The sequence below is a fragment of the Salvelinus sp. IW2-2015 genome, linkage group LG14 (genome assembly GCF_002910315.2).
Source record: "Salvelinus sp. IW2-2015 linkage group LG14, ASM291031v2, whole genome shotgun sequence".
NCBI classification, from domain to species: domain Eukaryota; kingdom Metazoa; phylum Chordata; class Actinopteri; order Salmoniformes; family Salmonidae; genus Salvelinus; species Salvelinus sp. IW2-2015.
Window position 1 is genome coordinate 10,538,721 of NC_036854.1, and position 22,108 is coordinate 10,560,828.

At 42.7% G+C, this 22,108-nt stretch overlaps 2 protein-coding genes across 2 annotated transcripts in view; both read right to left on the reverse strand.

Moving 5' to 3' along the window:
- The window catches only part of LOC111973164 (mitogen-activated protein kinase kinase kinase 5-like), a 72,314-nt gene extending 69,453 nt beyond the window's left edge, over positions 1 to 2,861 (reverse strand). Inside the window, exon 1 of the mRNA XM_024000420.2 lies at positions 1,790 to 2,861. Coding sequence (XP_023856188.1) covers positions 1,790 to 2,204 — 415 coding nt within the window. The 5' untranslated portion in view covers positions 2,205 to 2,861. The remainder of the gene's footprint in view (positions 1 to 1,789) is intronic.
- Positions 2,862 to 9,979: 7,118 nt separating this feature from the next.
- LOC111973169 (CCN family member 2-like) lies at positions 9,980 to 12,490 on the reverse strand. The gene is made up of 5 exons (XM_024000429.2): positions 12,175 to 12,490; positions 11,693 to 11,909; positions 11,322 to 11,576; positions 10,997 to 11,208; positions 9,980 to 10,881 (listed from the first exon to the last, which is right to left on the reverse strand). The coding sequence occupies exons 1-5, from the start codon at positions 12,232 to 12,234 to the stop codon at positions 10,585 to 10,587; spliced, it is 1,041 nt and encodes a 346-aa protein (XP_023856197.1). The 5' UTR covers positions 12,235 to 12,490; the 3' UTR covers positions 9,980 to 10,584.
- Between the last annotated feature and the right edge of the window lie 9,618 nt (positions 12,491 to 22,108).

Genomic DNA, 22,108 nt, shown 5'->3' on the forward strand with positions numbered 1-22,108 from the left:
AGGGTGGCTGTTGTCGATGTGTTCCTGGTTCGAGCCCAGGTAGGAGCGAGGAGAGGGACGGAAGCTATACTGTTACACTGGCAATACTAAAGTGCCTATAAGAACATCCAATAGTCAAAGGTATATGAAATACAAATCGTATAGAGAGAAATAATCCTATAATTCCTATAATAACTACAACCTAAAATTTCTTACCTGGGAATATTGAAGACTCATGTTAAAAGGAACCACCAGCTTTCATATGTTCTCATGTTCTGAGCAAGGAACTTAAACGTTAGCTTTCTTACATGGCACATATTGCACTTTTACTTTCTTCTCCAACACTTTGTTTTTGCATTATTTAAACCAAATTGAACATGTTTCATTATTTATTTGAGGCTAAATTTATTTTATTGATGTATTATAAAATAAGTGTTCATTCAGTATTGTTGTAATTGTCATTATTACAAATAAATAAATAAAAATCATAATCGGTTTTTTGGTCCTCCAATAATCGGTATCGGTATCGGCGTTGAAAAATCATAATCGGTCGACCTCTAGTGTGGAGACAAAAAAATATATAATTATTTCAATTGATTTGAGAAGAAATAGGGAATTATCTATTCAAAAAAGTGCAAGGGTGCCAATATATCTGGCCGCAACTATACAACTTCAATTTCTCTGCAACATGGTTTGAATACTTTATAGTGTTTCCCTCATCATCTCCCATCCTATATTTCAAACCTTGAGGGTTGGCAAATAGCGTTATAGTTGACCGTACAGTGGACCATAAAATCGACCACGATACAAAATCCAGGTCATCAGCTGCTATTCATATGAAGGAGTGATCCTTGCAAACACACAGTAATACTCATTTTGAAAATCTGACTTTTAAGAAACCCCACAACACATTTCCATTTGGGATTAAGGGAACATTTTTAGATATATGGGCAATGGAGGAAAAGTGCTTTAGTCAAAAGGTTCAGTTCACTTCTGGAGTCTAATGGAAACTCAAACCCCTGCTCATACTTAGCAGAACAATCCATGACGCTCAGGCTCACTTCTGGAGGCACATTTGTGGAGCAAATGAGGCATTCCCCCATTGAGACTATTCAGTGCTCTATGTGTTCCAGATGAACACAAATGGGTAGGCTATAGGCTATGTAGTGGAAAGAAATATGCCAACTGTGGAGGTTAATGTAAGGCTTTTAAGCCATGACATGTAAAAATGTTATCTGCAGTTTTCTGTGTGCTGCTCATGGTAACCACCATGGAAGCCCCATTAGAGCAAGTGGTGTGGCATGTGGATGAATGTGCACCGTAGCCCAATTCCCACCCACAGGAATGTTTAAAGAACAGTAGTGAACCTGTTATACCTTTGGTAAATACACTACCGGTCAAAAGTTTTAGAACACCTACTCATTCAAGAGTGTGCAAAGCTGACATCAAGGCAAAGAGTGGCTATTTGAAGAATCTCATATATAGAATATATTTTGATTTGTTTAACACTTTTTTGGTTACTACATGATTCCATATGTGTTATTTCATAGTTTTGATATCTTCAATATTATTCTACAATGTAGAAAATAGTACAAATAAAGAAAATCCCTTGAATGAGTAGGTGTTCTAAAACGTTTGACGTATATGAATATCCCCTATGTCATGTGTTGAAGGCTGGGATTTGATGTCTGGGGTTTGATTTAGATGAAAAGACAGTGACAAAAGTAAATATGGTTTGGTTCTGATAGTTTGAGGGCAACATATTCAATAACCCATCTCATGCACTCTGCATGTCATCATCACCTCTTACCTGCATTATAGAACTGGTCAAGCACACACGTCTCCCCAAAGTCGATCTTTCCAAAGTGTATGATTTCTAGTTGACTTCCCACGGACTCGCACGCGTCTTTCAAGCAATGCAGGGCCATGTTCTCTGCGGCGTGCAGTTGAGTGAGCTCGCTGTTGACGACATATGCCACCGTGACGGCCCTGCTTTTACATTTCCCCGTAGACAACAAGCAGCCACTGTCGATTGGACAGCTCAGGATACTCGGACTGATGCTTCCGCTGACCACAGAGTCGTGCCAGAATGTCCCGGCGGCGGGGATGGGGTCACCGCAGCCTCTCTCTTCCCGGGAGCCAGCAGATCCCCCGCGGGCACCCTCTGTGTTCGAGCCAGGACTAGAAGAGGGGACCGACAAGGATATCCCTTCATCTTGACTCATTGTTTTTCAAAGTCTGTTTTGGTTGACAATCCCTCTGTGTTGTTATGGATGCTCAGTTGCCCAACATCTCCATACACCCAAAGTCAACATTACGCACGTTTCCTCACAGACATTCTATGCAAAAGGCACGCAAGGAAAATGTCCAAACTATTTGAAGGTATTTCAACACAGGTAAACAACAGTCTGGTGATATGGGTCAACCTCCTGTAAATTCATTCCTGGTTTCGCATGAAATTGTGCAATCTGCAATGATCATGAACCAAGATAGTGCGTATTACCACCATTGAAAGACACCGTTACTGTGAAGTCACGACACATAGGCTACTCATATACAGCTAACGATCCTATGGAAAGTAACAGTTACCACTCAATTGCGACATTCTTGCGCGACGCCAGATCGACTCCACATAGTTTCCGAAGTTGCGCACTAACACAGGTTTCAATCGTTACAAATCCCCCATGAGCTTGTTTTCGGTTGATCCATCGTCCTAGAAATCAGATCTGAGTTGTTGTCCAAATCTGTGCAGACGCCCAAACAATAGCCTATCATCTAGAAACCATGCCCATAGAATAATGAATACCAATGCGAATATTATGTCCAGTCCCTGGACCCTACCCTATTTCCACTACTATCTTTCCTGCAKAGGCTCATGCACACTAGCTGGCGGTTGAGCCTTGTTTACGGGGCGTTGACATGACCATATTTGGAGTTGGAGCGTATTTCAGTTGGAGCGTATTTCCCCTTAAAGCGACAGTCTGCTATTTTCCAGTAAGAAAACATTTCCAGTAATTTTAACTAATGAATCATACTGGTGGGAGGAGCTATTGGAGGACGGGCTCATTATAATGGAATGAATGGAATGGTGCAAAACACATAAAAAACGTAATGGAAACAACTTGTTTGACTCCATTCCATTGATTCCATTAAAACCATTACAATGAGCCCGTCCTCCTATCGCTCCTCCCACCAGCCTTCTCTGAATTGGAGGTACATTAAAAATAGGCCTACCCTAACTATATTCAGTTGTCATCCATCAATTGTTCATGTTTTTGTTGTCATATGGGTACTGTAAACAAATTGTAGTTTCAAATCATAAAACAAGCACAATGCTGTTCTCATGGGATGTCATTACTGTTTAATTTGTTTTATTTATTTCACCTTTATTTAACCAGGTAGGCCAGTTGAGAACAAGTTCTCATTTACAACTGCAACCTGGCCAAGATAAAGCAAAGCAGTGCGACACAAACAACAACAGAGTTACACATGGAATAGACAAACGTACAGTGAATAACACAATAGAAAAAAGTCTATATACAGTGTGTGCAAATGGCATGAGGAGGTAAGGCAGAAAACAGGCCATAGTAGCGAAGTAATTACTATTTAGCAAATTAACACTGGAGTGATAGATATGCAGAGGATGATGAGCAAGTAGAAATACTGGTGTGCAAAAGAGCAAAAAAGTAAATAAAAACAATATGGGGATGAGGTAGGTAGATTGGAGGGGCTATTTACAGATGGGCTGTGTACAGCTGCAGCAATCGGTTAACTGCTCAGATAGCTGATGTTTAAAGTTAGTGACGGAGATATAAGTCTCCAACTTCAGTGATTTTTGCAATTCGTTACAGTCATTGGCAGCAGAGAACTGGAAGGAAAGGAGGCCAAATTAGGTGTTGGCCTTGGGGATGACAAATGAGATATACCTGCAGGAGCGCGTGCTATGGGTGGGTGTTGTTATCGTGACCAGTGAGCTGAGATAAGGCAGAGCTTTACCTAGCAAAGACTTATAGATGACCTGGAGCCAGTGGGTCTGGCGACGAAAATGTAGCGAGGGCCAGCTGACGAGAGCATACAGGTCGCAGTGGTAGGTAGTATATGGGGCTTTGGTGACAAAACGGATGGCACTGTGATAGACTGCATCCAGTTTGCTCAGTAGAGTGTTGGAGGCTATTTTGTAAATGACACCGCCAAAGTCGAGGATCGGTAGGATAGTCAGTTTTACAAGGGTATGTTTGGCGGCGTGAGTGAAGGAGGCTTTGTTGCGAAATAGGAAGCCGATTCTAGATTTGATATTGGATTGGAGATGTTTAATGTGAGTCTGGAAGGAGAGTTTACAGTCTAGCCAGACACCTAGGTATTTGTAGTTGTCCACATATTCTAAGTCAGAACCGTCCAGAGTAGTGATGCTAGTCGGGCGGGCGGGTGAGGGCAGCGATCGGTTGAAGAGCATGCATTTCGTTTTACTAGTGTTTAAGAGCAGTTGGAGTTCATGGAAGGAGTGTTGTATGGCATTGAAGCTCATTTGGAGGTTTATTAACACAGTGTCCAAAGAAGGGCCAGATGTATACAGAATGGTGTCGTCTGCATAGAGGTGGATCAGGGAATCACCCGCAGCAAGAGCGACATCGTTGATATATACAGAGAAAAGCGTCGGCCCGAGAATTGAACCCTGTGGTACCCCCATAGAGACTGCCAGAGGTCCGGACAACAGGCCCTTCGATTTGACACACTGAACTCTATCTGAGAAGTAGTTGGTGAACCAGGCGAGGTACATCACAATAGTCAAGTGCTACAGTATTTGTATTGTATGTGAACATTACACTTGCTCCATTGTTTATGTTTTGTTGGTGGCCCACTCTTTGATGGTATGTACAGTGTGGCTTTAAAGAGACAACAACATGGTCATACAGTACCAATCAAAAGTTTGGACACACCTACTAATTCCAGGGTTTTTCTTTATTTTTACGATTTTCTACATTGTAGACGTCAAGTTCTGACCTTAGTTCCTTTTTTATGTCTTTATTTTAGTTTGGTCAGGGCGTGAGTTGGGGTGGGCATTCTATGTTGTTATTCTATGTTTTGTTCTGTGTGTTATATTTCTATGTGTTTGGCCTAGTATGGTTCTCAATCAGAGGCAGGTGTCGATCGTTGTCTCTGATTGAGAATCATACTTAGGTAGCCTGTTTTCCCACTATGGGTTGTGGGTAGTTATTTTCCGTTTCAGTGTTTGCACCATACGGGACTGTGTCGGTTTTCATTTATTCTCTTGTTCATTTTGTATTCATTCTCGATTAAACGATATTATGGATACGTACCACGCTGCATTTTGGTCCTCCTCTCCTTCCACCAACGAAAGCCGTTACAGTAGAATAATAGTGAATACATCAACACTATGAAATAACACATATGGAATCATGTAGTAACCAAAAATGTGTTAAACAAATCAAAAAATATGTTATATTTGAGATTCTTCAAAGTAGTCACCCTTTGCCTTGATGACAGCTTTACACACTCTTGGCATTCTCTCAACCAGCTTCACCTGGAATATTTTTCCAAAAGTCTTGAAGAATTTCCCACATATGCTGAGCACTTGTTGGCTGCTTTTCCTTCACTCTGCGGTCCAACTCATCTCAAACCATCTCAATTGGGTTGAGGTCGGGTGATTGTGGAGGCCAGGTCATCTGATCTAGCACTCCATCACTCTCCTTATTGGTCAAATAGCTCTTACACAGCCTGGAGGTGTGTTGGGTCATTGTCCTGTTGAAAAACAAATGATAGTCCCACTAAGCGCAAAACAGTTGGGATGGCGTTTAGCTGCAGAATGCTGTGGTAGCCATGCTGGTTAAGTGTGCCTTGAATTCTAAATAAATCACAGACAGTATCACCAGCAAAGCACCCCAACACCATCACACCTCCTCCTCCATGCTTCACGGTGGGAACCACACATGCAGATATCATCGGTTCACCTACTCTGTTCCTCACAAAGACACTGTAGATGGAACCAAAAATCTCAAATTTGGACTCATCAGACCAATGGACAGATTTCCTCCAGTCTAATGCCCATTGCTCGTGTTTCTTGGCCTAAGCAAGTCTCTGCTTCTTATTGATGTCCTTTAGTAGTGTTTTTTTCTTCTTACATTTAACATTTACATTTAAGTCATTTAGCAGACGCTCTTATCCAGAGCGACTTACAAATTGGTGCATTCACCTTATGATATCCAGCAATTCGACCATGAAGGCCTGATTCACGCACTGTCCTCTGAACAGTTGATGTTGAGATGTGTCTGTTACTTGAACTTTGTGAAGCATTTATTTGGACTGCAATTTCGGAGGCTGGTAACTCTAATGAACTTATCCTCTGCAGCAGAGGTAACTCTGGGTCTTCCTTTCCTGTGGTGGTCCTCATGAGAGCCAGTGTCATCATAGCGCTTGATGGTTTGCACTGCACTTGAAGAAACTTTCAAAGTTCTTGAATTTTTTTGTATTGACTGACCTTCATGTCTTAAAGTAATGATGGAGTGTCATTTCTCTTTGCTTATTTGAGCTGTTCTTGCCATAATATGGACTTGGTCTTTTACCAAATAGGGCTATCTTCTGTATACCACCCATACATTGTCACAACACAACTGATTGGCTCAAATGCATTGAGAAGGAAAGAAATTCCACAAATTAACTTTTAACAATGCACACCTGTTAATTGAAATGCATTCCAGGTGACTACCTCACGAAGCTGGTTGAGAGAATGCCAAGCGTATGCAAAGCTGTCATCAAGGCAAAGGGTGGCTCCTTTGAGGAATCTAAAATATAATATATATTTTGATTTGTTTAACACTTTTTTGGTTACTACATGATTCTATTATTCTACAATGTAGAAAATATTAAAAATAAAGAAATATCCTGGAATGACTTGGTGTGTCCAAACTTTTGACTGGTACTGTACATGTTGCCCTTACCCTTTTGTCCCGAGCTTTGGAGAATAGGCCCTATTCATCATTTTGGGAAATTCCCAATTTACATCACGTGACCTGAAACCTACATGTTACGTTATCTAATAATAGTATTAAACGCTACAAGAGCTGTTTACAGCATGCAGGGTTTCAATGATTTGCAACTTATCTCAGAATGGATATAGGCCTATAACTCAGATGAAAGTTTTTGATGTTTAGGCTAATACATAAATCACAAACAGGTTCCAGAGGCTTCATAACACTGTGATCTGTAGAGCAACCACTTGGCTCCCAAGGACTCTTACCATGATATGGACTATCTATAGATTGTATAGATAACCTATTCAATAATCTCAACTATATACATTGAAAACATTTCCAAGCATGTGACCCTTTTGTATTTGTACATTTTGCAAAGGTTGGCCAGTTTCTGTGGGTAACCTAATGTCACTCTTCAATAAGGCCTCCCAATGTTTTGGTTCCTGAATGCTGCCGCCATCTATTGGCTCATTTTGGACTGAAAAGGTTTGGTTTGGTTATAGCTGTATGTAGTTCTGTGGCGGAGGCACAGTGGCTGTGAAATGATACTTTGTTATAGCCTGCCTGCCCTACGCTAGATTTCAGATGTCTCTATGTGTAGGCATATATGTTTTTATGTGTTAGTAGGCCTACCTAGATTTGATATAAATTCCAATAGCTTATGGAATATAACACAACTGGTAATGAATGTATAATAACAATTAATTTCAACCTGCAATTCCCTCAAGGGGTCCCCCTCGAGCAACAAATAAACAAACTTGGTTTTGTATTACATTTCGTGAAATACTTTATTTCCCTGCAACTCAATTTCCCCAGAGACTAGTTTCTTCCTCATACCAGACCCTCATGTAGGCAGAGGGGGACCCCTTGTGGTCAGAGTAGCCTACCGGTTTGGTACTATTATATGATTTTAAAATAGCTCCCCTGTCAAATGTTGCTACCTTAGTTACATTTAGCTTCAAAGAGACCCTTGAGACAAAACAGTTCGGTGGTAGCATTTTATTACAACGGTTGACTCTGTCATCAACACAACCGAGACAATAACTCAAGAACTTTACATGTGTTTATGTGAAAACACCAGGTCATTGAATAGACACTGGGGGGCAGTACAGGTTCATTCTAAACGCAGCATGCAGGACAATAAAGGAAGTGTAGAAGGCATGAGCGTTTAGAGCGCTACAAGGAAGATCGTTCTGGAGGGATAACGTTTACTACAGGTGAAGCGCTTTATTCAAATCATGAGGTACAATTAAAGGGATATGTGTACTTTCACTTATCAACCAGTGACCAGTTGTATACATCTGGCCTGATTTGTGATATCTGATCATCTAAGTAGCCTATGTTCTCAAAGTAATTTATTTAACCCTTATTTTACCAGGTATGTTGACTGAGAACACATTCTCATTTACAGAAACGACCTGGGGAATAGTTACAGGGGAGAGGATGTGGCGATGAATGAGCCAATTGGAAGCTGGGGATGATTAGGTGGCATGAGGGCCTTATTGGGAATTTAGCCAGGCCACTAGGGTTAATACCCCTACTCTTAGTATAAGTGACCACAGAGAGTCACGACAGCCGTTTAACGTCCCATCCGAAGGACGGTACCCTACACGGGGTAATGTCCCCTGTCACTGCCCTGGGGCATTGGGATATATATATATTTTTAGATCAGAGGAAAGAGTGCCATCTACTGGCCCTCTAACACCACTTCCAGCAGCATCTGGTCTCCCATCCAGGGACTGACCAGGACCAACCCTGTTTAGCTTCAGAGGCACATTCAGCTAGTTAAAGCCTCCTCAATATCATTAATTAGACATATCACACTATATTGTTGATATGAATGTCTCACACTGTAGTCACCCCCCCAACAACAACACAAGCCAGACTAAGTCTAAATGCAGTCAAGACTTTTGAGGAAAAAAAAGCAGATGAAAAGAGCTCTTTGTGGAGAGTTACAGGTTTTAGATCCAACGGTTCTTTCATTTTGTCTGGAAAGCAACCAACGACTCTGCTACTCAGTGACAGGAAAAGGATTTTCACTGTGTTAATCAGCCAATTACTGTATACATTTTTGTGGTTTATCCTTTGGTATGAGGTACGTCCCGTTTCCCGATCCCCATCACATATTTGTCTGTGTTGTCTTTGATGTTGAACCAGGCCTAGTTCAGTGTGGTGTGAGTTTTCCCAGTGGTGGGACACTGATAGTGAGTGTTAAAGCACAAGGCTGCCAGTTAGACTGCTCTTTCCCTCAGACGCTGCCAGAGTATGTTTCCTTAGTCTGCAGTCTGGTTAGTGTGTAAATGGACAGGCAGCACAGCGCTCCATCCACGCATCACAGGGAAGAGAATAGAGGACTTTAGAAAAATGTTTTGTTGGATGGGCTGGCAGTTTTCTGCTGGTGTTTGTGGCTAAAAAGTGACACATAGACTACACCTTACTAGAGACTGGGTGGTCTGACAGAGCATGGACCTGGACCGCACACAATCCAATGAGTGGAATTTCAGTGGCCTGACAGCTGTTGTTGAACTGAAAGTGGGAACACCTAACTGCTTTGTAAACATGTGCTAACTTATTAGTGGCTGATTTCATATGGTGAACTTTTGGATATCATCTGGGTGTGAGTAGATTCAGTTCTGTAGGGTAGGCTACTTTTAAAGCCGAAAGAGTAAAACAAAGAAAGGAAGACATGTTTATATAAAAAATATATTTTATTCCAAACTACAAAAGTGAAAACATGTAACTTTTTTGTCACACTTCTCAATAAAATAGTACACAAAACTGTCAAACCCAGCAAATAAGCTATCAATAAACATATTGAAGGAAGAGAAAAACAAAACAAACTTTTTAAAACTTTAAATTAACTCAAACTGTACAATAATATGTACAATATTTACAGCATCAATAATACATATAAAAAGGAATGAAGCTACAAATCATCCAGTCTCTTTTTTTGTTGACAAAAAACTGATTCCTTCCTTGCAACCTGAATCAGTCAGTCAAAGTCAAATACCTCTTTTCTCAGTGCTGTGGCAAACCCTCAAAGCATGCACACTACGCTCCTTGTCTGGAAGGACGGCTATTTTTCAGCATGGGCTGAACCATGACCTGTCGTTAGCACTGCAACAGTTAGGATCTGCAAACAGTGAGCTATACACAAGGGCACGTTCAACTAGTACTCTGGTGGGTTAAGGATTTAAGTTTCCGTACTGGGGTTGAAAGTCTTCACCCTTCGTTACTGCAAGTGCTCAGAGGTTAGACACAGTCCAGTTAATTAGGTGCCCGCCACAGTTTAGGGGGAGGGGAACATGGCATTAGCCAATTAGTGACAACAACATAGGTTGTCACATAGTAGAACTATAGTGCAGTAAGTATTCTATTTCGGGCAGCAGAGCAGCCCCCTGTCTTTCATTAGGGCAAGTGGCCCTAAACATCCATCAATACACTCATACATATACATTGAATATACACATATATGTTTCTGTCCTTGTACAAAATACACAATTTGAAAATTACAACCCAAAAGACAAACAAATGCTGTGCTGCGAGATGAGATGGATATCTGTTGGATTCAAGTTAAGAGTCATTGGTTGTTTTTGCTGTTAGGTGACATAATTGTTTACGCCATGTCTCCCAGCATCTTCTTGTAGTACATGGACTCGAAGATGTCATTCTCGCCGGGGCAGTTGTAGTGGCACGCGCAGGTCTTGATGAACATCATCTGCTTCTTCATGACCTGGCCGTCGGGGCACTTGAACTCCATGGGCAGGGTGGTGGTTCTGTGGGGGGTGCAGCAGCGACCGTCGGTGCACACTCCGCAGAACTTGGGTCGGTAGGACTTGGTGGTGGTGCAGCCAGAGATCTCAAACTTCATGGGCTTGGACACTCTTGGTGTGCGGATGCATTTCTTTCCCTTCTGAAAGAGCAAAGCGTAAAAAATAATTAGTAACCATTCCTTTCCTCTTGATTTGACAAAGTGTTTCTATTGCAATGAAAGGGTTGGTTGGGTAGTGGTTGAAGAATGTGCTTACCCTAATGCTCTGCTCCATGTGGGACTCGCAGGGTCTGACCATGCACAGACGGGACTGTTTCTCCAGGCGGCACTCGCGGTTGTCGTTGGTTACTTTGGTAGAGATGCCCAGGCCGCAGGTCTTAGAGCAGGCGCTCCACTCAGTGGTCTGGACCAGGCAGTTCTCCCTCATCATGGAGGGGTCAGGCCCGTAGGTCTCCTCCTCTCTGTAAGCTGCAGGCAGAGAAGGGGAAGTGACATTAGACTCTTTATCTCTACACTCAAAAGCTGACCAGATTACATCATTAGAATGTAGGCTACTGTATGTGTCTAAGACTGAAACTCACCAGCGAGAGCAGAGCCCACAAAGCTGTTTGTGTTTTGGGGGGCATCGCACACCCACTCCTCGCAGCACTTCTCGGGCACTTTGACGCGGCGGGGCATGGGGCAGTCAGGGCTGGGCAGGCGGATGTCCATGCTGCACAGGGGAATACAGCCCACGGCACCGTCCAGGCACGTGCACTGGTATTTACAGCTGCTCTGGAAGGATTCTCCACTCCTGTACACCATCCCACCCATCACACAGGTGGCGCCACCCTTAGCTGTGGGAAGAGGAGAAGAGAATGTCACATCTCCAGTCACACAAACACCAGCAGAGGAAAATAATCAAAGAGTCAGTGTATTAGAATGACAAAGAAGCATGTTGAGAGTGACTTACCTGTGCAGACTCCTATGCGGCGGTTGATGGGGGAGCCGAAGTCACAGAAGAGTCCTTTGTGGGGGTCGCACATGTCCCTGTCTGTGCAAAGCTCGCCCATCTGCTTGGCACACACCCTGCAGCAGCCGCAGGCATCGGGCACCAGGCTCACACCAGGGGGACACTGAGGGGGCACATCAGGACAACTACACTGCCCACTGCACTCCTGAGCCACAGCCTAAGGGACAAAGAGATAGGAGTATGGTTAGACCCTGATCACATGGTCCCAACTACTACTAACGTTACAGTTCATCAGCCCCAAGAGCTAGGGCATCATACAGCCTTTTGTAACTGTGTTAACAAAATATATATATTTACAATTCAACTGCTGTTGTAATAGGCTAGACATGCTGATAGCTCGTGTCTGTCTGTCTGGTACATGGCGCATAGACACAGCAATACAGTTCCCATATAACTTGACATTCTCAGTAAAAGGGTCTTACCAGGTAGGAGAGAGTGAGACAGAAGAAAGAAATCAGCCTCATGTTCATTCCAGCAGACATTTTGCTTTTCTTCTGGGTTTTTCTCTGAGTATCTTAGACAAAAATAAGTCTTCAGGCTCTTCAAAAGTCTTCCTTAGTCTCTTGCGAGTAGTCAGGGAGCTTGTCGTCTGATCGAGTCGATCTCGTTGTTAAGAAGTTTCTGGTTTTGGTTCTTTCTCAGTTAAGTTCTCGTAGTTCTCTTGGTTAAAGCTAGAGTTTAGCTTCAGTAGTAGAGCTGCTGCTGCTCTTGTAGCTCTCTCTTGGATGAGGAGTTGTTCTGTGTCTGAAGCTAGGAGCTCTCCCTGCCTTTATACACCCAGGGCTGCAGTGACGTGCCAGTGGCTGAATGGAGTCCTGGACAAACATGGACATTCTTGGCATTCTTTCCTAATTTCCTGCCCCCCTCCTAGACTCGCTCTCCCTGACATATCGCATTCCTCCTGTCTGAGGCCAAAGTGCTGTCACATATCAAAATAAAAGTGCATTCTTGGCACTATCCCTCAACTTTCCCTTTTATGTGTAATCGGCGGTTGTGTTGTATCCCGGAGAGAGACCGTAAACCTCCCCTGTTATTGGGAATAGCTGCCTCTCTGTTCTCTTAGCACATCACACATAGATTTTACACTAGTGACTTCAAAGGCTTTAAATATCTATTATTGCATGTGCATTTAATTATGAAAGGAAGGGCTGTAGTGTAGTTCACCGTTATAAAACCTCTGTACACCTTCAGGACTGCTTTTCTATTTGGAAAATAACATACTGCACAGAGAAACAGATGTACGCTATGTATTGTATGAGATTATACAATAGCCTTCCTAAGTATAATAAGTCATGGGTATTGGGATTTAATCAACAAGTCCTTAATAAAGGGGGTTTGTACAGTATAAAACCACATCACCGTCTAGTTAACAGACTCTCATCAGTTCTATTCACTGGTTTTAATCGCATACTTTTTTATAGCCATGTGCTTTCACCTCACTAATAAGGTTTAGTCTATGGACTTTAAAGCATAGTTGTACTACATTCCTGGTGTGGGATTCTATTTTGCTCCGTCAGTATCTAAACACTGAGCAGACTTGAGGATTGCAGGAAAGCGGCTAGACTCTGGGGTTTGTATATTTTTGAAGAAACGATCACACAAGCCCCAGACTCTCCACCTCAGTCTTATGAAAGGCAGCCCTGCTCCTCACCAGCCACCGAATCGGAAATGAAAAACTCCCAGAGAAAACTCAGAGCTGGAGGAATGTGCGGCTGCGCCAGCAGACATACTATTACTGCATGTACACACCGACTGGGAGGAAGCGTGGCCTTATATGGGAATCTTCACTAGCAGCATCTGTCTTTCCCTTTTTTCCAGTGTGGTTTGTACAGAAAGTACAGTAGGAGCTCCTCAGGGTCTGTACTGTCTGAGACGTTTTCGCCGTACAGTGTGTGGGATGGTAATGTACCCTGTCTGTCAACACAGATTCATTTGTGGCCAAACAGAGGCTGCCAGTTCCTTAACCCCATCATGTCAAATAGTAGCAGCTTATCGCAATGCCCTATTTGAAAATGCGCTCGATTTCCTGAACCAATAACAGTGCGGTGTGGCTTTCCATTGAGGGGTTGGATGAACTGAACTCCCCTCCACAGGGCAGTGTTTAATCAACAATTGTGTGTGGTAAGACGTAGCTGTGTGTTAGCATCAGATTCCCTGTCTTAGGCTGTTGTCCTGGAGCTCTCATTAGCTCTCTCTCTCTCTCTCTCCCCCCCAAGACGTTCCTCACTCAATGGAGCATAGGTAACTACTGTAAGGTCTGTTAACCTTTAATGTCATGCTCTCTGGTTTTCAATGGTGGCTAAAAGGGGTCTGAAACTCAAGCTTAGGCATGGCAAGTATTCCAAATTCAACATTCCACATGCGGTGCAATTGGGGTCCAATTTGGGATAAGTGATGAGGTGCTAATGTTGGAGTGACAGGCAGAAGTTAGCTAGGGTCAAAGGTCAAGAGCTGGTGACGCAATGGAAAGGATTCCACATTCAGTGTAAATAAAGTACCCATTAGATATGTGCTTCACTGTGGGATGTAGCAGACCTGACCATGTGATTCACTTTCCCATTCCCTCAACGGAGGAGGGTGTTGTGGTTCATTGTTCCCAGTACAAAAAAAACAAACACATATAGCTAGCTACATCAGTGTATTAAACATTCTGCCAAGGAGTAATTGTCTGTGCAGTGTGATTCCAGTTCTCTCCATTTCCACTTCTAGTCTTCGTCCCAAATGGCACCCTAATCTCTACATAGTGCACTACTCTTGCCCATCAGAGCCCTGTGGGCCTTAGTCAAATGTAGTGCCTGTCTCTTATACACATCTAGATGTGTATAAGAGACAGTCTCTACATAGTGCACTACTCTTGCCCATCAGAGCCCTGTGGGCCTTAGTCAAATGTAGTGCAGCATAAAAGGAATAGGCTGCTATTTGGTACACAACCCTGTTCTGTCTGCAACTTACGTGACTGTGTTCAAATGACAAATGTTCTGTCTGAGGTATTCCATCTATGTGATGATTGTATTTGTAACCAAACCAGAGATCTTATCTATGATTAAAATGGAATCGGACGTGCTGTGGTCTAAAACCCATCTGTTTTCATTTTTCCAATGTTTATTATTGCAATTTTAGTGCTCTTCCAGAAAAGACACACCATGTAAAATGCACATGGAATTGGATAGAAGCAATTCATATTGCCTCCAGACAATTGATGTGTGTAATACACAGTTAAAACCATGTATTAGAAACACTATGTTTACAGCAGCTTTAGTTGTTGAGCCTATGTTGTTTTGCAGTGCATCAAACACTTGTGGATGTCGATTAAGGCAGCCCCCTGCACCTCTCTGATTCAGAGGGGTTGGGTTCAATGCGGAAGACACATTTCAGTTGAATACATTCAGTTTGACAACTGACTAGGAACCCCCCCTTTTCCTTTCCCCTTTCCCTTGTGTTACTTTCATGTGTAAACTTCAAGAAACTACACGTCAATCATTCAAGAATCAAAGTTGGTTGAATTCTTTAATGGGCCATCCTATTCATTATTTTGACCTGAACTTAATTAAAGTGGTTTAGTTTAGCCAAAAAGAAGCCTTTTTAATTTTTWACTCTGGGATTGCTGTTGCATGGGACTTTTGAGTCACTCAAATGGGTGATTCTGCTCAAGCTATGAGAGGAGAAGAGAGACGGACACTATGTTGATGAGCTTGAACTTTTACATCTATCTATCTGAAGAACTCGATCTAACTATCTACCTGAATTTGCCTGCTGTGGAGAGTGTACGGCATCGTTGTTTCAACGGGAGCTAGCCTAGCTTGTCAGATTTGGAGCTGTAGAGGAAGGTTTCCCAATCATTTGCTGAAACATTCTATATTCATTGAGCTACAATGCGCGCCAACGTTTAGGCTAAGTTTTAAGAGTTTACTCTAATACCCGGGAGCTTTCTATATTATAATTGCAATTTTCTTTACCCCCATTTTCGATGTTGTCTCATCGCTGCAATTCCCCAACTGGCTCGGGAGGCGAAAGTCGAGTCATGCGTCCTCCAAAACATGACCCGCCTAACCGCGCTTCTTACCACCCGCCCACTTAATCCAGCCACACCATTGTGTCGGAGGAAACACCGTTCAACTGACTACAGAGTTCAGCCTGCAGGAGCCCAGCCCGCCACAAGGAGTCGTTAGAGCGCGATGAGCCAAGTAAAGCCCCCATGGCCAAACCCTCCCCTAACCCGGACAACGCTGGGCCAATTTTGCGCCGCCCTATGGGACTCCCGATCACGGCCGGTTGTACTGTCTTATCAATGATATGAGGAAAAGTAATGACAATTGCCTTCTAATAATGGAATGTCTTTGACAAGCCGTGCCAGCTCTCCACAGTATACAGAAATATGTGATTTTTAAACAACTGAAAAATTATCTTGATCAATTATAGACATAAACTTGTAAGAAAACATGTAGCGTACTAGTCAAAGCTTATTACCATTTTACCATCTAGTATTTCCTTTTCCCTTTAATATGAACATTATCCTGAATTCCACCATGAATGACAAAAAATATGTAGGAAAGGGTCTGAATACTTATGTAAAAATGTCTAAAAACTTGTTTTCGCGTTGTCATTATGCGGTATTGTGTGTAGATTTTATATAACACATTTTAGAAAAAGGCTGTAATGTAACAAAATGTGGAAAAGTCAAGGGGTCTGAATACGTTCCGACGGCACTGTAGCTACAGCAAGTGAGCTGCAATAAAAACAGTGCCACTCACCAGATTATGTTCTCTAAACATCAGACTGTTACCATGGTTTCTCCATGGATATCAGTCTGAAAGATGTCGCTATAAAAAAGACGCAAAAAATGATGTTTAAATGTACTTTACTGGTTGTCCATGTTGTTGGTCCTTTTAGCAGTAGGAAGTGGAGATAGGGTAACCACAGGAAAGTGTTTACCTTTTTGCGGCCCGGTACGTTCTGTTGCTTGTATTTTGATGCATTTCAGTGATGCACAATATGCTAACGATAGCCGAATGTAACCGAACGTTGTCGACCAAAGCACGTTCCCTTGCAAACAGCTGGAAGTGCTTGTGAAATTTGCCAGTTGATTGCATGGGACAATGTTTGGTCTGTACCTCGGTTAAATTGTAGACATATTGTGCAAGTTGCGTGCGAATTGCGTCAGCATTGAAAATACAAACCGGAAATACAAACCGACGTATCTGTGGATATTCTTTTTGATCTCAGATTATTTCCTGCGTAAGGACAAAATCAGAGGACAATAGGTAAAGTATGTTCAAATTAAATGTATTCAACAGTCTGACTTTTCATGGGACTGTTCATAAAAAGTGAGCCTACATGTTAGAGAAGAGAGAATAGTCTTCCGCTCTCAGATTCGTAGAGACTACAGGTGATGATAATTTTAAAACGTTTGAAAGTTCATCTTGAGTTTGACCTACAACTCACTTTTTTTTTTAAACGGTCCCACCCATTGCAAGTCAAAATGTGATTGGTTCATTCCACTCCAAAAATCTGCTCTAATACAGTTGAATGGCAGAGGCCTTCTGTCCAGCTTCTGAAGGCCTAGCCAATGGCTGTCTGAGCTATCTAGATTTTTCTACCCAGAGACCACCACAGAAAAATCCTGATTGAATAATTTTTCTCTTCAGTATTAACCCTTCTCTTTCCAACACAAACTGAAAAAATGAAATCAGATGATCATTAAAATTATTGAAAAGATTAAATATAATTTTTTTAACAAAATTTTATTAAACAAAATATACATGTTTTATATATCCTTCTCTTAAGGCCTAGAAGGCCCTCACGGTTCCCCACTGCGGTAACCCTACCCAGATGTTCTTTGGATTCATTTTATAAGACGCACCTGTCACGATCGCCGTGGAAATGACCGGACCAAGGTGCAGCGTGGTTTTTCTTTATTATAGCGTACATTTTTCTTTATTATACATGTCGCCAACAAAACAAGAAACAACAAAAACGAACGTGAAGCTTACTAGGGCTATACAGGCCACTAACAAAGACAACTACCCACAAAATACAAAAGGAAAAAAAGCTGCCTAAGTATGATTCCCAATCAGAGACAACGATAGACAGCTGTCCCTGATTGAGAACCATACCCGACCAAAACATAGAAACACAGAACATAGAGTTTACCACCCGAGTCACACCCAGACCAACAAAACATAGAGAATAAAAAGATTTCTACGGTCAGGGCGTGACAGCACCTCCTAATCTGCTTTCACTTCCTTTAGGGTAAAACATATTGTTCATGATTCATATAACAACTGAGCTTCTGTTTCTGCTGCCGAGAAACAAAACCTAGTTCAAGTTTAGTGTATTCATAGTAAGTCTTCTAGAGAAGGGGGAAACTCATGGATTACTGTCACACGCTATAGCCCCCAATTGCTTTCTCTCCTATTATTAAAATGTTTTCAGTGGTTGTGCGTAATAATACTGCAATAATAACATAAACACATTAGCAAATGGACACCCTCGTGTTGCTATACTGGCATYGAGAGCCTTCAGTTGGACTAGGTTTCCCTCTGACTGGAGGGCGGAGTGAGGGCGGAGCGCCCCATGATGGATTCCCTTCTGTTTGGATTCCCTTCTGTTCTTCAGAGAGGGCATATTTTCAGCCACAGCAGCATAGCATTCCTGTGAGATTGTTGCAGTGCATTCCTCATGGGATTTGCCTTAAGCCGTCTTCGTCCTCCCCGATCATCTCCCAGTAAGGAATAGGATGACCTCATCAGAGGCCAGAATGGGCCCTGTGACGATGGAATTCCCCAAAGACACTCCACTGAAGCTCCTCATTGGGAGAGACTGGGGAGTTTTCCACTGGTAGCTCTCTGGCCATGGTGTAAGCTGAGCTGATGTCACAGAACGCCCTGTACAGTGCCTCTGTCCTCTGAACACACAGGTTAACTCAGCATTTCCTCTTCATTGCCGTCATTCATCATCCATTACAGCTACTTCTACATTTGGAACAGCTAGGCAATGTTTTTAAAATTCATTTTCCAGTTTCCCCATTTAGGCAAGGTGGGGCCTTGCTCAGCTCAGTTTCCAGGTGCTCAAGTAGCTAGAAGCTTGTTGTGCTTTACCAACACCAACATGTACAGATGGAAAGGCTACAGGCTGTATTTCTAATATTCCAACACCAAGTGTACTTTACACACGGCTCTTTTGGAGTGATTAAGTCATCAGCAGCATAATACTGACTAAGGGCAATGAGTGAGTTATAAACAAGAGTTAGTTAAATATTACAAGTTAAGGTGTACAGTGGGCAAACATTAGTGAGAATATGATTGAGTATACAGAAAAAAGAAGGGGAAAGTATTCATCTTAACCAAATATTTCAGGGATTGTCCTAGTGTAAGTAGCCTACAATGCATTTTCAGACCTACATAGCATTACTGTTCATTGAAAAATCTGATCAAAGATTAAAAGAATCAGACATGCTATTTTAGTTGAAAGGTTGATCATCCAAAAGTGTCTGGGAACAACTATACGCTAAACTTACTGAACACTAAAGCAAACAAGAACAAAGATTATTTGCCTTCATATCCATATCCACCTCACCATCTCCACCTAAAATTCTATAATTGGCAGTTGGCAGTGAGCTCCTGGAATGTTCCCTGCTTTGAAACTTCAAACTGACCATCCCTCCACCACTATTTAAACTGAACATGTGGCAGAGATGTCAAAATTTGCTAATTATGAGGGCTACAGTTTCTGGCTCTTTGAAATACCAAGGCTGACTGAGGTAATTCATAGCCCAGACTCTCGCCGACCGTTGGACCTTACTACATCATTCGTGTCATGGAGCAAAATCACAGACTAGAAATGGCTAAATCTAATTTCCTTTGAAAGCGTGAAACAAATTAATATAATTGGTGGGCTAAAGGATACAGCTGAAAGAGAGTGGCTGGAAAGTGGAAATGGATTTGATAGATGCGATTGTCTATAAAAAGCCTTGGCTGTGGAAAATTACAGGCTATTTAGACTAGAAAGGACAACCCAGGGAAGTGCCAAGGTGCTGAACTTTTTTCAACAAAGAGCAGAAAATAATTTCATCCACAGAGATTTACTGATTTACTGCTAGATTTACTGCCTTCTGAAGGGGCTACCATGGTAATGACAGTGAATGAGGAGCCTAGGTCTGCTGCATCTCTCTGTCTCTCTGTCTGACCTCTGACCCATGGCTGTAAAACCTACCGTTCTTTCTGAACAGAATCCCATATGGGGGCCTGTAAGTCCACGATTTATTGAATCTAAAGAGAGAATGGTTTGAACAGTGTCATGAACAAAGTGCAGAGTTCCAAATATAGGCATAGACACCCCACACTCTGTCCCCCCTTATCCCCAACTCCCAACCCCTACACTCCCAATGTTAGCATTTCTCCAGACTACTCTGCTGTATGTTTTTTGTCTTCAGAGGAGCTATTGGAACATTCCACAGATGAGCCCCTTTATGCAAGTTGCTGTTTGTTGTCTCCTGGCCAGGACTCAGGTCATTAGGAGGGCTTTGTCCACCTCTGCCCATCTTTACCCAGCAGACTTCATAGCAGAACTACGAAGGTCATTAACAGCCACTACCTCACGACAGCATGTAAACATACACTATCTATACAAAAGTATGTGGACACCCCTTTAAATTAGTGGATTTGGCTATTTCAGCCACATCCGTTGCTTCCAACAAGTCAGTTCGTCAAATTTCTGCCCTGGTAGAGCTGCCCCGGTCAACTGTAAGTGCTATTATTGTGAAGTGGAAACATCTAGGAGGAACAAGGTCTCAGCCGCAAAGTGGTAGGCCACAAGTTCACAGAACTGTCCTCGGTTACAACACTCACTACAGAGAACAATAACTGTTCGTCGGGGGCTTCATGAAATGGGTGTCCATGGCCGAGCAGCCGCTCACCGGCCTAAGATCGCCATGTGCAATGCCAAGCATCGGCTGAAGTGGTGTAAAGCTTGCCACCATTGGACTGGAGCAGTGGAAACGCGTTCTCTGGAGTGATGAATCACGCTTGGTCATCTGGCAGTCCGACAGACAAATCTGGGTTTGGCGGATGCCAGGAGAACGCTACCTGCCGAATGCATAGTGCCAACAGTAGAGTTTGGTGGAGGAGGAATAATGGTCTGGGGCTGTTTTTCATGTTTCGGGCTAGACCCCTTAGTTCCAGTGGAGGAAAATCTTAGCGCTACAGCATACAATGACATTCTAGATGATTCTGTGCTTCCAACTTTGTGGCAAAGGTTTAGGGAAGGTCCTTTCCTGTTTCTGCATGTCAATGCCCCTGTGCACAAACAAGCTCCATACAGAAATGGTTTGTAGAGATTGGTGTGGAAGAACTTGTCTGGCCTGCACAGAGCCCTCATCTCAACCCCATCGAACACCTTTGAGATGAATTGGAACGTTGACTGCGAGCCAGGCCTAATCGCCCAACATTAGTGCCCGACCTCACTAATGCTCTTGTGGCTGAATGGAAGAAAGTCCCCACAGCAATGTTCCAACATCTAGRGGAAAGCCTTCCCAGATTACTTTTGGTAATGTAGTGTATTAACAGTGCTTGGCCTAGTTAAGGGCGAAGTGTGACCTGTCTGAAATCAGCAATAACCTTTTTCCAATACATTACAGTACTTGGTGTTACAGTTGATTATGACCCCATAGTACATGAGTTATTCTACAATGCAATGTGATAAAATGAAAAAGTTAGTCACCTGATGTTTCATAAGTTTGAGTATGGCCTTAGTAGGCCAGCTAGGTAAATACCTGCAGTGGGGATAAATACCACCTGCAGTAGGATGAGGAATCTGAAGCCAGCCAACTGAGGATTCAATTTCTACTTCTCCATCAACAGCTGCTGTCTTTATTAGTTGAATTATGTTTTGATCACTGCTGCACGCATTCCTGGAGATACCTGTGGCCGGTGGGTATAGTCTAACTGCCGAGGGCCCTGAAAAGCACTCATTCATGGGATTGCAGTTGGCCAGCGCCCCAGCGCCAAGACAAGCACCCCAGGAATGCCCTCATCACACTCGCCATGGCAACCGAGCTGAGCCGCAGGAGACAACACAGCTCAGTAGCAGTCTTCAACAAAAACAAACAGAATAGACGGGTTGGTTGTTTAGCAACAAAACCAACGCGTGCGCAACTATGGGACAAAACAGACAGGATTGGCTTGGATTTTTTACAACATGCAAACTATGTTTTGTCTCCAATGTTTATTGAAAACATAAATACATTTGCACAATGAGCGCTTGTTCTCTGTCAAATACATCGTTACAGTTATTGGTTAGCTAGCTAGCGAATTTTAGCCATATAAGCAATGAAATGAAATCAGTCAAAACACCTCAAAA